At 41.5% G+C, this 18,735-nt stretch overlaps 1 protein-coding gene across 1 annotated transcript in view; it reads right to left on the bottom strand.

The window, feature by feature from the left end:
• Window positions 1–18,735, bottom strand: part of itpr1b (inositol 1,4,5-trisphosphate receptor, type 1b) — a 506,200-nt gene that overhangs the window by 132,875 nt on the left and 354,590 nt on the right. Inside the window, exons 49-50 of the mRNA XM_043708559.1 lie at window positions 16,766–16,958; window positions 174–296 (exon numbers count right to left, since the gene is read on the bottom strand). Of these exons, the coding sequence (XP_043564494.1) occupies window positions 174–296; window positions 16,766–16,958 (316 nt within the window). The remainder of the gene's footprint in view (window positions 1–173; window positions 297–16,765; window positions 16,959–18,735) is intronic.

Genomic DNA, 18,735 nt, shown 5'->3' with positions numbered 1-18,735 from the left:
TCCAACATTTCAATAAGATCACGTTCAATTCAAACAAATGTTGATGGGGTATATTTGGAGAGGGAAAGAAATCCAAAAAGCACATAACATTCGAAGGTTCCCCTTAAACAAACCACTATTAAATAAACAAACCGCAGCCCGATTCACATGGAAGTGAGTCAAGGTGACATTACCTCCTCGGACACCTTCAAAGGGATAAAATAACGCAACCAACAGGTTCATGAGGACCGCCAAATTGAAGGAGATGCTGCTCCAAAAGGTCATGTTACGTGAGCACCAGTACAAAACTGGCTGTCCTATTAAAACAAAACCAGAGTAAATGGAGAACATGGGGAGTTATTCATGGCTGAATCATAGTTAATACATTAATCTTGTTGTAGACTTATTTTAGAGATACGCATCTGATAAAAAATAGCACAAGTACTCAAGATAAAAGTTAAATGGGGTTCAGCGTTACTTGCCACTTACCAGTCTAAGCCTGAATATTGTTTAGGTTTATCTAATGTTGGCACAGACTCCTTTACCATTAGAGGAATTAAGAATGGACATTCTTAACATTGTGTAATCAAAGGTTTCCAACTCCGACCCGATGCTGGACTGAAGACTATTGAAGAAGCAGCTGAAAATGGACCTTGCACATGGTGCTGAAGAGCTCAAGAAAAGATGTCATGGGCTGGATAATTGGCCTCCATCAGTCACAAGAGACTTTCCTATCTTTGTGCTAGGAAAGTCTCCAATCTGTGAAGAGCTCACCCCCAGTTTTCATTAATTTCAATTTTTCTCTGGCTCCTTGTTATCACACAAGATCAAATGCTGCCTACATGGCTTGTCTTATCTCTGAAATTCAATTCCTTTGTTCATTTTTGGACAAAAGACTGCACTGAGGTCCGGAGCCAAGTGGTCCTAGCAGAACCAAAACTGAGATTTCCGAGTGGGTTATTGTGAGAAAGCCTGTTTGGTGACACTGCTGTTGAAACTTTCCATCACCTGGCTACTGATGGTGAATGAAATGATGGGTAATCATTGCCCTAATTGTGTTTTGTCCGTTTTTTGTGCAATGAACATACTTGTGCAGTTTCTTATTTTGTTGGGTATATGTCAGTGTTGGAATTGTACTGAAACAGGTTGGCCAGACATTGTGGCTAGTCATGGAAGGCTGTTGTCAAGGCACGTAGCTTTTGGGTTTTCGATGCATCCAGCTTTTTCTGGATTTGGAGTGGAGTGCATCAGATAGGCTGAAGACTGGCATCTGTGATGGTGGGGACCTCCAGAAGAGACCAAAAGTGGATTATCGATTCATCACTTATGCTTTAATCATGGTTGAAAACTCTTTGAAATTTCCTACTTTGAGGTGTTGTGCATACTCCATGGCAAAGTATTTTCAAGACTGAAATCGAAAGGCTTTGATCTCTCAGAGAATCAAGGAATGTTGGACAGAAAAGTGAGTTTGAGAAAGAAGATCTGGTATGATCATATCGCCCTTCTAGTAAATCTGTGCTACATTCTAATAAGGCCAATGTGTATGCCCCAAGGTAAAGCGCCTGAAGCCAATGTTGCATTCCAGATGGTATTCCAAGCAAGACTCTGTACAACTGAAGCTTACATTCTTTGTTTTTGAATTCCAACCACTTTGAGATGAAGGCCAAGACACCACAAGTATTTTGACTCCATTGTAGCTTGTTTTGGATACCGATCATCCTCCTCCCTGTCTTAACATACCTCTAGAGGGGTTGGATATCTGCAGGACACTTGTCCATCAGCTTTGAACAAGTGGTGTCCAGGTTTTTTTGAAAACTGAGCTATTTGTTTTTTTTTAAGTTAGGTAGGTTGCACAGCTGTAACATTAGACCAATGCTTCAAACAAACATCTGCTGAAAATTGCATGGAAATTAACAGCTATTTTACATAGTCAAGGAGGTGCAGTGCCCCTACCCTCTGAGCCAGGAGGCCTTGGTTGAAGTCACATCTGTTCCAAAGATGCATAATGACATCTCTGAACAGGCCGATTAGAAAATACCAACAACACTCCATCAATGACTATAATGGGGATGGAATATGACTCATTCACAATAGTTCATAAGCACAGAAATGAAAAGAATTAGTAATGGGCACCTGGAAAGCCAAGACTCAACATTTGGTCTGCTGGTCCAGTGGACATGATAGTAGTGTCATCCCTGATGAATTTACCCAGAAAGAAATGATGCATGCTCTGCACCATACAGAGGAACCTCTATTATCTGAGCAACACTGGGGTGGAGAATTTTGCTCGACAATTGACCGTTCATATAATCAAATGCCGGGTAACAGTTTAGCTAAGCATCGGGACCTTGCAATCTTGCTGGATAATCCAAAATTTGGATAATCGAATGCCAGATAATTGAAGTTCTTCTGTACTTCAGACAGGAAAATGAAAAGCAGCCAAAGATTTCTTTGGTGAATTAAACCTTGGTACAGTGATCAGTGGAGATCCTATTCATGAAGGTGGCAGAGACAGACTAGAGCAGCATGATAAAGATCTTGGCATATATTGATGCACCTGTTTCATGTAATGTTTGAAACGGTTACAGTTAATCGACAATGACTGTACAAGAAAGCCTCTTCGGAACATCATGACAAATTGGTCAAACTATCTTGGCCATCGGCAGCTCATGTGATTTGTTCAAAGATTCTGATCATAGGTTAGTTTCCAAAAGATATATTAGTGCAGTTGAGCAAGTGTATAATTTTTACAAGAATGCCAGCTTCACTCTGGGTAAATTGCAGAAACACCCTCTCTTTCACAAGAAGAATTACACCTTCAATTGTGTCATCAGAAACCAAGTCAACCCAATTAAACATCCAACTCAGCAAACTGAAGGGACTAATCTTTGAGGTTTTCCAGAATCGGAGTAATTAGAATCGCACTCCAAGAAAGATGGCAAGTGAAGGCACGAGGAGCCGTTTAATGTGTTTTACAGGTAGGTCCTGACCAGGAATCCTGACTGACCAAATTTATTGACATTTAGCAGTTTCCACTCAAAAGGGTTGGTCTTCAATTTCCACAGGTTGTGACATGTGACATGCCATCAACTCAACTGAGAGCTGACAAGACTCATCACGAGTCCAGCTGCCCATTTCATGTGCTCACGTATCATCCCTGGGGACTTCAAGCCATTGATCGGTCTTCAAAAATAAGCATCTTAACAGCTAAGCTGGAGAAGAAGCTTACTCTATAATACGAATTCACAGTGGGCATCTAAAAATAAAATGCAGTTCAAAGCAACTTCCAAAAAAAAAAGATGAAAGTTCAGTAAAAATTAAAGGCAAATAGACTAGCTATTTATATCAGTTCACTAAACAAAGGCATTATGCTCTGTGCTTTTAATTGCATTGCAGAACTTCATAACAATCACGTATGCCTTCTTATCCAATAACTTGCTTCTCATCAATAATTGCCCCTCTGTGACAAACAAGTCAACTGAGAATGGTTTGAACAGTTTAACCTTCAGATATTTTAACAAAAAGTTAGTTTTTTTTAAAAAACCCTTTCTTCTGAGAGAGGACCGTATATTCTGCAAAAATTATTCAGCATTCAAGATTTGATTCTTATGTTAAAATAATTCAAAGGCATTTAGTGGCAGAAGCTTATAACTCGCCTCACAAATGGGAGAAACCAAAACCTTATAACAGAGACACAAACCGTTGTCTATGTTGTTATTTTTTTTTAAAAAAATCTATCCAACGAGTTTCTTAAAAGCTCTACAATATCTATGTTTTCAAATATTCAGTCAATTCCTTTTGAAGGTTACGAAAGGGTTTAGAGGGATATGTGCCAAATGCTGACAAATAGGCCTAGGTCAGATATTGGGATGTTTGGTCAGTGCTGACAAGTTGGACTGAAGGGTCCGTTTCCGTGCTGGATAACTCTTGTGACTATTGGATCAGACCAGACCACAAAAATGCTTGAAAAAGAAAACCCAATATTCTCCATATCTGCATTGTCTGTTGTAGGCTTGAACCAAGACACAGTGTTATTTACCATCACCTTGACATCAAACAAGGACAGTACTCAGAGGTGTCACTCACCTCCATGGAGTGAGTATAGGTTTTAAAATTCTCCTTAGCAAAGTTGGAATAAGACCAGCATTACCCAACCAGAAACAGATCCGAATTGATATTTAAAAAAATTCAATTTTGTAAAATAAAATCTAAACATCCGATTGATTTCGGTGAACGTGTAGTGTTGTGACCAAATCTGGAGAATTACATAGTCTCTCAGGTCCCACTACTTCACAGGTCACAACACTGAAGAGAAAGAGTTTTCCTGGTTCCCAAAAGTTTGGCGGGGGAGGGGGCAAGGGGTGCTTCTGAGCCAATTGGTTATTCTTGAAGACAAAAAGGATATGACACAATATTCTAAAATATATTGTTCCTGACATTCTGGCATGTATAGTCACATCACTAACCACGCGTGACTGTCTCTGAAGTCTTGGTAGACACAGCTAGCTCAGGAACTGCAACATTGAGAAGTTCCTTCAATCACTGTTTCATTGGAACAAATTGGGTGGACCTTCAATTCAATAGAGGGATCTTTTTCCTGTTTAAATCAGATAAGCAGCTCTTCTTCCCAGACTTTTTGCTTGCCAACTGAAGACCAGATAGAACACAAACCTCCCCAAGCCAGCAATTGTTCGAGCAGCCCCTGCAGGGTCTACTGCAGTATATCCGGTCACGTGATTTCCAGTTTTGTTTAAAATATTTCCAGTGTCCACAATGGCCTTTCAACAACATTTAAATAAACCATTACAGGTATTACCATTAAACTTGCAAGAAACGCATTATTCCATAATCCTTCAACATTTAAATCCTCCATCAAACATGGAGCTTGTTTGTAGCTCTGGAAGGAGCCAAAAATCAATCCAGACAGATTTGGGCAAGTACCCTAGGTTTCAGCAAATACACCATTCTTAGAGTGTTGTGAGGCTTTGCAACACAGATCTATCAACCTCTTGGGGGTTACCATTGATCAGAATCTGACTGGACTGGTTGTATAGATGCTGGTGACAAAGAGACTGAGAATTCAGCGGTGAGCAACTTACTCCTGAGCCTCCAGAGTCTGTCCACCATCTACAAAGCACAACTCAGTGTGACAGAACACTCCCAACATTCCTGGATGAGTGGAGCTCCAAAAATGCTGGAGAACATCCAAGATATCATCCAAGATTGGCACACATCTTCAATATCACTCCCTCACCACCTCTCTCAGAATGGAGGCAGCATGTACCATTTATGACATGTTCTGCAGTAGTCCATCAAAGCACGTTCAAGGGAAGTCTTCAAACTGCAACCTCTACCATTAAAGGATACGGGAGCAGCAAGCACACCGGAACATCAACTCAATCTTGCCCCCGTGCCACAAACAATCTAAGCTTGGATCATAGTCTCTTGGTCAGAACCCTGGAATCCTTTTCTAACAGCATTGTTGGTGCCCCTACAACTCAAGTATTGCACTGTGGTTCACCACCACCTTCAAGGGCAGTTGGGGTGGCACCATGCAACCACATTACACAAAGGAGTTTTTTCAAGAAAAAAGGGTGGAGACTGCTTCGGAATTAAATCCTTCAGGATATTAAGTTTATAGTGGGAACACATCAAGCAGATGTTGTTTATACAAGGGGCTTGGGAAGAAAAGAACAAAGACTGATCCTAGCTGTTGACTCATAGCATCAACTGCAGAGTACAGAGGCAGGTACCTTGGTCAGACAGGTACAAGCATTGGGCTGCACATGTTTTACATGTATGGAGAGAAGGAAACAAAGAGTATCAAATCTTTGTACATGTTTCCCCACTGTCAGGATTGCCCTGGATGATTTAAAAACTAATCGCCATGATTCTGTTCTGGCGCTCAGTTGAGCTCATTTGGCTGGATGCCTGACTTGCAATGAAAAATGACACCAACAGCATGGGTTCAATTCCTGCAATGGCTGAGGTTACCATAAAAGGATTTTCCTTCTCAACCACACCTCCCGCCTGAGGCATGGTGACCCTCTCTAGTGAGGGAGCAGCCCTATGCTCTGCTAAGGCTAAAAGGCAAAACAGGAAACCTGGGGAAAATTCATCAGGGAAATTAAAAGAAAATTCTTGAAGCAGGAAAGCATTCAGTTTTCAATGTCTGAGATGGAGCATATAAAAAAAAAAAGGCTGATTACTTCAATTTGGCCAGCCAGATAAAAGACTGTGGAAATGCAGGTGGGACAGTATGGATGCATTGGGCAACCAAAACTGAGGGGGGGTAGGGGGGGTGGTTTGGACCCAAAGGTCACATGGCAATACTTCCAGGATTATGGCCATGTAGAAGTTGGCAACTACAGCAGAGGGAGACGCTTCATGGCTCAATCTATCATGACAGTCCTGTTCAGAAGCTAGGTCACACTATTCTGCTTGAACGCAATGCAGTTTGATTCTGCACATTAAGTTCACAAGTATCAGGCACAGCTGGCCGTCAGTCTGCTGCAGGCTGACAGTGCACCTGCAATGTGACATGAATCCTCTCAGCGGGCTCTGCATCTGGACTTGGCACTTTTGGTGTCGCTTGGTGGTTAAATTAACAGGTTCACGTCACCTGTGATAAAGAACAAGTACACAGTCACGCAGGTGCCCAGAGGACAGGAAACGTGAATCTAGCGACAGAAAATACAAAAAACTGACCAGATACTTCTAAGAATCAATGTGGTTACGAGGGCAGAACGTAGACTGGGTACTCTGATGGTTAATTGGCAAATAGCTAGTTAGTCAAGCTGAAGGAGACATAGGAACATCAGGGGACTGGTGCTGAACCTGTGACTCATGCAGTGTCCTATAGAGTCATTGACAGGTACAGCACGAAAACAGAGCCTTCTGTCCAACTTGTCCACACTGACCAGATGTCCTAAATTAATCTGGACCCATTTGTCAGCGTTTGGCCCATATCCTTATCAACCCTTCCTAGTCATGTACTCATCCAGATGCCTTTTAGATTTTGTAATTGTACCCGTCTCAACCACTTCCTTTGGCAGCTCATTCCATATATGCACTGCCCTCTGCATTAGGAAGGTGCCCCCTAGGTCCCTTTTAAATCTGTCCCCTCACATCTTAAAACTATGCCCTCTAATTTGGATTCCCCTAGCCTGGCTAAAAGACCTTGGCTATTCATCCTATCTATGTCCCTCATGTTTTTATAAACCTTAATGATGTCACACTGAGCCTCAAACACTCCAATGACAATAGGCCCAGCCTCTTCCAGTAGCTAAAACCCTCTAACCCTGGCAACCTCCTCATAAATCTTTTCTGAACCCTTTCAAATTTCATAATATCTTTCCTACAGCTGGGAGACCAGAACTAACAGTATTCCAAAAGTCAAGTAAACAACATGGCTAACAGTACAATAGAGGTCACAGAAAATAACGACCACAGTACATCAGGCTCTGGTCAGACTGCATCTTGTATATGGACTGTCGTCTTTGGTCAACCCAAGTTATATTTTCTGCCCCTCCACCCGTATCAGCCTATCTGAAAGTGGCACAGGGACAATGAAGGGGTCATTAAATAAAGTAGGCAACCTTCCCACCTCACCTCTTGTTGCGTGATTTTTAACTTCGTCCACCCCAGTCCAACACCAGCGCCCCCACATCATGGTGGATGGGGTAAGGGTTCAGGTATCACCTCACCCACCTAGGCCTATTGGGAACCTGAAAAGGCCAGTGAATGGACACTGAAGGGCCTCATCCTGCCTTGGCAATTCTGCTCCGTACACCAGGGGAAGGCATAGGCAAGGCGAGTAACTTGGCAGCCTTCACTGCTGATGGGTAGGTTAGGGAGTGGAGTTGGGGGTGTAAGGGGAGGTGGGGAGAGGAGGTGGGAAAGTCGCATGGGGGTCTGTCGCACCCATTGGAGGTGCACCTTCCAAGGCCAGGCCCCACCTTTAATGCTTCCCCTCAACTCCAGCCCGCAATGGACACCGCAGGGACTGGTCAGATCAACCCTGCCTGAGCTTGTCTCTTCACAGATGAAGATCGAAGTTCAGCTCTAACAATGAAAGCTGCCCCCGGCACAATTTGTCACCGCCGGGGGGGGGGCAGCTAGGTTTTGGGCAGGCATCATTTGGACTGCCATCATTTCAGCCAGGGTGCATTAAATATTGCACTTTGCAAAACCCACATGATAGGAGGATCTAAGAGGGGAGTATGGAGGGGAGCCACAAGGGGCAGTTGCATGACTTAAATTACGAGGAAAGAGTGGAGAGATGTGGGCTTTTCCAATTGGACAGGAAGTCTGAGAGGAGACCTTATTGAGGTATCCAAGAAAAGTGGAAACAATGAATGCAAATACAAAAATAAATTTCATTCCGTATTGTGGACAAAGGACACAGTGGAATTAAAGGGCAGACTAAGGAAAGAAGGGTCAATTAAGAATCAAAATAGCAGACCTAACAGAGAGTGAACAAAAGTAGTGTAGACCATTTGTGCATGTGCACTTCAGACTCATAATGAAAGACTTTAGTAATGTAGGAGCCCACACAACTGAAGGGAAAGTGACAGTGGAAGATTAAAAATTGGCTAAGAGATAGATAGCAGAGAGTCGTTGAATAGTTGTTTTCAGCGGAGGGAATTAAATAGTGGTGCATCACAGAGGTTGATAATATGATAACACATCCCTTTGATAAATATTAATGACCTGGGTGCGAGGAACATAATTTTCAAATTTAATAGTGTCGGAGAAAACCTGTAAACTGCAAAGAGGATAGTAATGCACTTCACAGGGTGAGGCAAATGAAATGGGCAGGCACATGAAACCCAACACAGAACAGAGAAATTATACATTTTGGCAGCAAGAATAAGAGAAGGCAAAGGAAAACATATCATACAATTTTGAGAGATGCAAAAATAGAGATACCAGAGTACTGGAAAGCAGCAATATAAGTGATAAGCCTGTTCAAGACAAAATGCATAAGGTATTTTTGACATTATTACTAAAAGTATACAATGCAAAAACAAGGGTATTTGGCAAAACCATTTTTAAAGTATTATTTAGGCCTCAGCTTGAGCATTGCTGTGATTTTCCACATCTTACGAAGGAGGTCAAAACCTGAGAGAGGGGATGTAGAGAAGATTTATTGGAAGATTTACAGGTTTGCAGTACTTTAATTATATAGGGAAATAAAATAACATGTTGTTATCCTCAGAGGAGATTTGACGGAGGTGTTTAAAATCCTGAAGGATTTTCATGAAGTAAATAAGGAGAAAGATTGTTTCCAGTGGCAGAGGACTCAGATTTAAGGTGAATGGTGGAACGACCTGGAGAGATTTCATTCTCTTTCAAAGCCACCACACGTTATGTTCATCTGGAGTGCACTGCCTGAAACGGTGCTGGAAACAAGTTAAACAAAAATCTGCAAGAGGAAAATTGGATATATATCTGGAAAGGGGAAAATGTGCAGGGTTTTGGGAGAAAGACAGGACAGCGGGTTGAATAGGATAGCTTCTTCAAAGAAAACGAACAGAAATAGTGAGATGGCCAATGGCCGCCTTGGATGTTACATAATTCTGAGTTGTGCAATGTAATCGTGATGTTGTAGTGGGAAGGGAAGTGAAATACGTTGCTCTCCTTCATAAATTATTTGACAAAGCTCAATGCTCAAAGAGCAGTCAAATGAATAGAAGGTCCTGTTAATTTCACAAAATAAGTAAGATAAAAGAAACTAAAAATGAAAGGTGATGGAAGAGCAAGGGAGCATCATGGCAGAGGTCTGATAGTTATGCCCTCGATACTTAGAAAATATTGCTTTTTACTTACTCGCAGGTACAGCCTGTTGTCCAAGATAGGGTATATTAAAATGGTATATGTGTTAAATGGTAATTGGTTCCTTTTAATTATCTCCCCACCCGAGAGACAATTCCCTCAAGGTGTTGTCACTGCATTGCACAAGGAGGATATTACAGGCACATTTGAAAAGATGCATTGACTACTGAGCGCGTAATCCTGCCTGGGCTCAAAACTTTCCCACGACCTTTCAAATGACTCTCCCTGTTCCTCAACATGGAAGTGATTGTCCTTTGAGAAGTGTAGTGATTTGGAGAGTTCAGAGGAGGGGAAATCCACCAAATGCAAATATTTAAACCTAAGTTTGAAAACTCAGACTGACAGTTGTGAGCTACTAACAGCAGCATTGCCATATCAAATCATAGAGTTTGGGGGGGGGGGAAACACCCATAAATTCATATTCATTTGAACATCAAGTTAACGAGTCTGCTCCTTTCTGCGTACAAACAAGCTCTATGTTAAGAAGAAAATAAATGAAACCAAAGTGCGCGACAACTGTCCTCATTTCAAAATTTGTTTACACCTTAATTATACAGGCTAGGCGTGTATCCACTGGAGTTTAGAACACTTATTTCATTGCAACACAAGATCCTGAGGGAAAACAAAGACATGTGGATGCTGCCACTCAAACAAAAACAAATTGCTGGAGAAACTCCCGCAGGTCTGGCAGCATCAGTGGAGAGAAAGTAGAGTTAATGTTTGGGTCCAGTCACCCTTCTTCAGAACTGGGGTGGTCCCAAGGCGACCTGAGGCGTCCTGCGGATGTGGTCCAAGTAGATGTGGAAAATATACTGAAGGGAGTCACCCATTTAGGGCCCAGGATTTCTTTCTTGCAGAAGGCTGCGTGTGTTTGGATCGCTGTTACAAATAGATCCCTTGAATATTTTTCAGCAACGGTAGATAGATTCTTATTAAGCAAAGCAATGAAAAATTGTTGGGGGTAGGCAGAAAGGTGGAGTAAATCAGATCAGCTATGAATGGCAGAGCAAGTGTCATGGGCCAACTGATCTACTCCTGCTCCTAATTCCTATGTTTGAATGCTCTTACAATGGCCAGACCTTGTACAGCAAAAGGTATTGAACAGCCAGCTTTGGAAAAGCTCAATGACTTTTTTGCTCTGCTTGGCATGTAATCCTTGGATGAGTGCTATATGGTTAATCATGTCATCATTGCAGTTAAATGTGGTTTCTGTGTTTGCGTGCTGCAGTGCAAAATCCTGGCTCATCTCTGCAGCCTTTGTGGCTTCAGCAAGGGCAACAAATGAGCAGACTGGCACCCAGACTCTCTAATGCCCTCTGCCTCTATTGCACTCCGCTGAAGATCAAACTGGATCTATGATTGTTTTACTGGCTTGGCTAATCCGGAATTACCAATCTGAAACTTCAGATTCACTGTCCTTCTGTAGGATTCCTAATTGCACAGACAGGGACACCTAACAATTTCACCATAACTGGAGTGTTAGATTGTCCAAATTCGACTCATCATGATTTCACTGCCCAATCGTGTTTGTTTCAGAACCACTATCATTTTTTCCATCCATCACATTTTAATGCAGAGCAGGTATCAATACCTGGATGATGTAGAGTTAATTCAGATCACTAATTTTTCCAGTTCCAAGGAAAGTTCAATCATGAATTCTGGTTCTCAGAGGAAACATAAATTGTTGTGTTTAATATATGTGCTGCCTGACATTGAATTAGGACTACTTGATACACAATGTTGTGTCTGACCATCCACACTCCGCGCACCTCCATGGTGCTTCCCCAATATTTCTCATGTCTCTGACGAAAAGCAAATTGCGAAGACAGTTTTAAGCCAGGAAAATACCCTGAGGTCATTGCTGGAGACATTCAAAAGATGGGCGCAACTATAGAAAACATGATCAACAGTGATCACATGGTTTGGCTGAGAGGTGCTAAAGGCAAAATGTTAAGTGAAGCTGCAGAAGAAGCGTTTAAGAGGCAATTTTGGAACATGGGGCTCTTACGGTTGAAGGCACAATCGTCAACCGCTCATAGAGAGGGGTGTTGGTGGTAAAAAAGTATAAGAGTAGCGAGACGATGAGGACTTTGAAAAAGGGGAGTGAGAAATGCAACTTCCGAGCATTGGAAAAGTGGCAGTAAATGTAGATCAGTGAGTAGAAAGGTGACTGGCAGTTAGGATTGGTTGAAAGATAGGTTACAAACAGAGTTACGTATAAATACGTTTCAGGTTTCAGAAGAAGGGAAAAAAAATTGCTTTCAGATTTGCAAAAGATAGGAGATCCTTCAGTGTTAAAAATTTAATTCATTCATGGTCGTCACATAAAATGATCTTGAAAGATTTTAGTAGAACAATTAGTGATTTGAAAAGCTGTTGAAGTAGTTTAAAATGGAAACCACAGTTAAGGACAAAAGAAACAGAATTATGAAATAGTTACATCACTTTCTATATATTGAGAAAGAGAAAGGCAAGCTAGACAATGTCAGACATCAGATTTCCAGGAAAAGCAGAAGAGGAACTAAGTAGTATGCAAATGATAAAGCATGAATAATGAGATAGTCTTACAACAGACCAAGTGCAACTTGTGCCCGTTGATCTTAAAAGGAGATCTGGTGAAGTAAACAGCATATCTTGTGAATTTTTTGACATTGCCAAGAGGTGGCTATCAAATGTACCACTACTGCTTACAAAGTGGTAGGATATACACATCCAATAGTATGACAATGGTGAATACTTCAACAAGGTCTTTTCTAATCAAGCTGGTCAAACATGTTATTATTACACACCTCTAGAGGAAGCTGCGTCTTGAATCTAAGCTTCCTGGTCAACAGGTAGAGACATTAACACTCTCACAAGAAATCTAACACTTCAAATACAATGTATTCAGCAGTAGTCAGCATGGATTGAGGAAGGGAAGGGGAGTGTTATTCTGCACACAACATTTTTTTGTTTTTTTAAATTCACTCATGGGACACGAGTATTGATGTCTGAGTCAACACTTATTGTCCAACCTTATTTATTCTTGAGGTGGTGATGGAAAGCTGCGTTCTTGAACTGTTCAATTCATTTGGCGTTGGTTCACTCAGCGCTGTTTGGGAGGGAGCCCCAGTATTTTTTCCCAACTTGGGATGAATAGCGATAGACCTTCAATCAGGATGGTTGGTAGCTTGGAGAGGAACTTGAAAGTAGTGGTGTTCCCATGTATCTGCTGCCCTCGTCCTTTTAGATGGTTACGTCTAAGGAGATTGGTGAATTTCTACAGTGCATCTTCTAGGCTACTGAAGAGAGGTGTAGGGAGCAGACACTTGTCGATGTGGCAGCCGTTTTATCCCAGTTGGGATGTCAACCTTCCTGAGTGTTGTTGGAGATGCACTCATCCAGGTAGGTGGGAAACATTCTATTACACTCTAAACTTGCACCTTGTAGATGGCAGACAGGCATTGGGGAGTCAGGTGTTGAGTTAATTGAAGATTCTTCATTCCTGATCTACTGGTTATGGCTATGCCAGTCCCATGAACAATTCATAAAAAAAGTGACCAGATTGAAAAATCTTCCATTCCTCAATCCATGCTAACTACTGGGTCATTGTACTTGAAGTATTAGTTTATTACAATTCAGTTCCTGAGCAGGATGTTGATACTGGGGAAGTTCAGTGATGGTGATATCACAGTGTCAATAGGTAATGGTTTCTCTTTTGTTGGTGGTGATCATTGCTTGGCACTTTGGTGGCACAAATATTACTTGCTACTTTTCATTCCAAGTCTGGACACTGTCAAGCTCTTGCTGCATCTCTGCATGGAAGGCTTCAGTATCTGAGGAGTTTCGAATTTTGGTAAACATCAGCAAACATCCCCAATTCTGACCTTATGACAGAGGGAAGGTCATTAAAGCAGCTGAATATAACCAGGCCTATGGTGTAACAGACATGGCTCCAACCAGCAGAGAGTTTGCCCCCTATTGTAGTTTTGCTAGAGCTTCTTGATGCTGCACTTGCTGAAATGAAGCAAAGAAAGTCAGTCTCTTCTCACCTCTGGGATACAGCACTTTTGTCCATAGTTGAACCAAGGCTTCAATGAGGTCAGGTTTTCAATTGCCCTGGCAGAACTCAAACAGAGTGTCAGCGAGCAGGTTATCGCTGGAGTGCATGCTGTTTATTCTATGTTTATAGATTTGATGTGTGCTGAGCAGCAAGTTTCCAGGATGGTTTTAACACCTGGGTCTGTTATCCATTTCAAATATTCAATTTCTACTATGTATCTGCTGGGATTCAGAAATGATTGCGAGCAGGAGTGGACGTTTGGGCAACAGAATCATCTCCCTGTCGCACCACCCACCCAACAGTGCAGTCAAAACTCAGGTGAGAGCACTGAACAAAGTGGAAAGCACATAACTACAGAACACAGAAAAGATGAAGTCTTTAACCCACTGAGTAAACTCTGCCATTCAATGTAATGCTAACTGGTCTCCAGTCTTAATGCCAAACTCCTAGTCCCTCCCCAAGCTCCTCAACACATCTTCGAGAAATCTTTCTTCCTTAACTATATTCCATGGCTTAGCCTCCACAATGTTCTGTGGTAGAGGGTTTCACAGGTTCACCACCCAGTGAAGGCATTTCTCCTACTTGCCATCCTGAGACTGTTTCTTCTTCTCTGGATCTTCACATCTCCTTACCAGGGAAACAAGATTCCTCCATTCAGTCCATCCAGCCCGTCAGAATTTTATGCACTTCAAATGCGATCCCATCTGTTCTTCTAAACGAATCAACCTAAATCTCTCCTCATAAGACAAACTTTCCATCGCAGGAGTCAGTCCCATAAATCATTGCTGCATTTCCTCCAATGGCCTCTGTATATGGCTGTCTCACCAACACTCTGTGGAGCTGAAACAAGACTTCCTTTCTCCTGTACTCAAACCCCCTTACAATGAAGGCCAACATACACTTGCCTTCCTAATTGCTTGTTTTCAGTGACTGGTGTGCAAGGACTACAGCTCCCTTAGTATGTCAATACTTCCCAGTCTATCACCACTTGAATAATACCCTGATTTACTGACTAAAGTGGACAAGCTCACGTATTTACACTCTACTACATTTGTCATGCAATAGCTCACCCACTCAACTTATCTCGGTCACCTTCAAGGCGCTTTATGTCCTCCTCACTATTCAGAATCCCACCTAGTTCAGTGTTGTCAGCAAACTTGGAAGTATTCCATTTGATTCCCCCATCTGAATTGTTGATATCACGATCAAAGAATTACCTAGTAAAATGAATGTCAGGAAGTAAATGACAAGAGAGTGATGTTAGACCTGTTACTTCTTTCCAATTGAAGATGCAGATTCATTTGGATGAGCAAATAGCCTCCTGATGCTGTAATTTCCAGAACTAGATATGAACAACAGTAAGTGGTTTATCAGTAAGTATGTTGAACTGGATCTGATATTAAAATCTTCTAAAGCTGTTTGCATAGGGGTGCATTATATTTGCTTTGCTGCTTCTTCTGGTGGAATCTACCACCGATTAATGCTGGGCAACCAAAATCTACGTCCATTTCAAAAAGAACCACCTTACATTTGGATTGCCTCTCTGGAGCACAAAGCCTGAAGCTTCAATCTTAGGGGTTATGTGGCCATCAGGTCCCAATACTTTTTGAAGTTGAGCTGCAGAAGTTGACTTGCACCCAATTATCTTCACAATGTCGCTCAAAAATACGCAAACTTAAAATGACAATGGAGCAAACTGAAGCACTAAACCCCATCAAAACATTCTACTTTGAGTCTCATTTTGAACTCCTCATTGTTAGTAGACATGTCATGTTTAAATAATAGCCAACATTTCACGGTGACTTGTACACACGCCATGAAACTGCTTTTCAGTGAACAGAGAAAATACAGCAGGTATCAATGAGGATAAACATTTTCAAACATGGCCATCCCACATCAAGAGGGTTGAAGTTTCATGTTGCACTTGAAAATATAGTCGCAAGGTTAGCTGCAGAAATAAATTGGAGGATGCCCATGTGTGTGCGTGCGTCAAAGCCTGGTTTACTTGATGAAAAGTGATTCAGCTGGGAAGAGGACTTGATGGAAAAATGAAAATTAAGGAGGGGGGGGGGGGGGGAAAAGAGTTTGGATGTATTGCAGCCAGTTGCCCAACTTACCTACGCCCAAAACTCCACTACTGGTTTACGCAAGATTGCTGTTTCTGTTTTGGTGCAATTGTTGAAGAAAGAAATACTTCTGCTTACTTATGACTTTCTACAACTTCAGGACATTCTGAAGCATTCTGCAGTACCTTGAGGGACACACTTAGCAGCTGATGCTTGAACAGTCAAGATCCCTTAAAACAGCAATTTGGTAACGACGAGATAATTGGAGGGTAAAGCAGGGGACTTCTGTCAAATAAATTCCTTTAACTGACGTCACTTTCAGCAAGGCAATACTGAGGATATTGAACCTGGATTTTGTTTTCAAGTAATCCCAGGGAAATCGCAGGACACAATGATGAAGCCAAACCACTTTGGACATGAAATGTCATCCAGCGATTTCAGGAGCAGCTCCCAGAGTCAAACTTCAAATTCCTGACCATCACCCTCTGTCCTTGGGCTGGGTCATTTGGCCTATAAATATTTACAAATACTTAAAATCCTCTAAATTATGAAGGATTATTTTCTTCTAGGCTGCGAAATCACATGCCAAGGTCAGATATAATAAATGGTAAAACATGCAGAGAGATAAACTATAGCCTCATTTATACTTATATTATCTGTGGTGAAAACACATTTGCAGACAAGTGTCCCATCTGGACTATTTCAGCATTCAGAGCAAGCTTCAAGGTTACTGGCTGGGTTATTAAGAGCTAATATCAACACGAGGAGAGAATTCAACTACTTGTTTTGCATTATAGCTTGTGGCAAAGAGGAAATGTATTTCATTAGAAATTAAACCCACCTCGAAGCTTCTTCTGCCAGTTCATTTCATTGAAGAGGTCTTCAGAGCTCAGAAAGAAGTCATTTATCTTACTCCCTTGCTCATCCCGTTCAGTGGTATAGTACACACGCAGTTTAGATTCCTTGGTAAGGAACTCGCAGATATTTGGAACAGGGAAAACTATCTGCTCCATAGTGCGGTCCTGCCTCACAATCTGCAGAGAAGATGGATCGAATTAAAACTGAATATCAACAATACTAACAGAATTGAAACTTCATCATTGCAACAATAATATACATTTGTAAATGCAGTAATTCCCAATATACACTAGATGGATTATATATCATTAAAGAACTTTTGTACAGCAGACACATCCTGCCTGTAAATGCTATTTCCTCTAACTGTGCATGTAAAAACTATGTGCAAACATTTACATTGGGCATAAAAAGTAGCGAGTACTGCACCATCTTAGTCTGTTGACGAACGGATCAAATCACCTCAAAATACTTTGAAAGCATTGTTATCCATCATTTTTATTGGTGACTGACTTTTTGACGTGCAAAATTTTAAACAACACTTGGGAAAAAAAAATACTGATAGCCTCCACTGAATTGTCTTTACATATTCTAAAGTTCTTCTATGACAACATCTTTAAAATCACGGATGTTTCATTCCAGATGGGCCTATGTTTCCTGAGAGTATGCAGGATTGCAACCCATGTGTCAATAGGATTTGGAAGGAAGATGGGTATGTCTTTCATCCCACTGGATCGTTAAGATTCTTTGCATCTTCAGAAACATTTTGAAAGAGCAGATTAAAATTGTCAAATGCTTCATTTTGCATAATTTGATCAATGATTGCTGTTTTATACTGCACATGGTTCCGGAAATGTAAGCCTGTGATCAGCAGCAAGAGGATCAGGGATTTTGGTTGAAGATCGGGTTTAAAACAAAAACAGACAACTGCTTATTGAGAAGTAGCAATGACACAGAATGTAACCTCGGTGAAGAAAGATAAATCAAGTGAAACCTTACAAGAGTGTAAAGGCAGTCTGAGTACACTGAAGATAAGATTATATTAGATTAGATTCCCTACAGTGTGGAAACAGGCCCTTCAGCCCAACAAGTCCATACCAACCCTCTGAACAGCAACCCATCCAGACCCAATCCCCTACATCCACCCCTAACTAATGCAATTAGGAGGGCAAAAAGGGGACAGGAGGCGGCTTCGGCAAATAGAATTAAGGAGAATCCAAAAGGTTTTTACAAATATATTAAGGACAAAAGGGTAACTAGGGAGAGAATAGGGCCCCTCAAAGATCAGCAAGGCAGCCTTTGTGTTGGAGCCACAGGAGATGGGGGGGAAATATTAAACAAGTATTTTGCATCTGTGCTTACTGTGGAGAAGGACATGGAAGAAATAGAATGAAGGGAAATAAATGGTGATATCTTGAAAAGTGTTCATATTACAGAGGAGGAAGTGCTAGATGTCTTGAAACAAAGGTGGATAAATCCCCAGGACCTGATCAGGTGTACCCAAGAACTCTGTGGGAAGCCAGAGAAGTGATGGCTGGGCCCCTTGCTGAGGGGTTTGGATCATCAATTATTATAAGTGGAGTGCCACACAGATCGATGCTGGGTCTACCATATTTTGTCATTTATATAAATGATTTGGATGTGAGCATAAGAGGTACAGTTAGTAAGTTTGCAGATGACACCAAACTTGGATTGAACAGCAAAGAAGGTTACCTCAAATTACAATGGGATCTCGATTAGATGGGCCAATGGGCTGAGTGGCAGCAGATGGAGATTAATTTAGACAAATGCAAGGTTTTGCATTTTGAGAAAGCAAATCTTAGCAAGACCTATACACTTAATGGTCCTAGGGAGTGTTGCTGAACAAAGAGACCATGGAGCACAGGTTCATAGCTCCCTGAAAGTGGAGTTGCAGGTATATAGAATAGTGAAGGCGGCGTTTTGGTATGCTTTCCT

This window comes from Chiloscyllium plagiosum, chromosome 18, assembly GCF_004010195.1.
Source record: "Chiloscyllium plagiosum isolate BGI_BamShark_2017 chromosome 18, ASM401019v2, whole genome shotgun sequence".
In the NCBI taxonomy this organism is placed as follows: domain Eukaryota; kingdom Metazoa; phylum Chordata; class Chondrichthyes; order Orectolobiformes; family Hemiscylliidae; genus Chiloscyllium; species Chiloscyllium plagiosum.
Note: the sequence above shows the minus strand (reverse complement) of the source record. Positions and strands in the feature narration are given on the sequence as shown.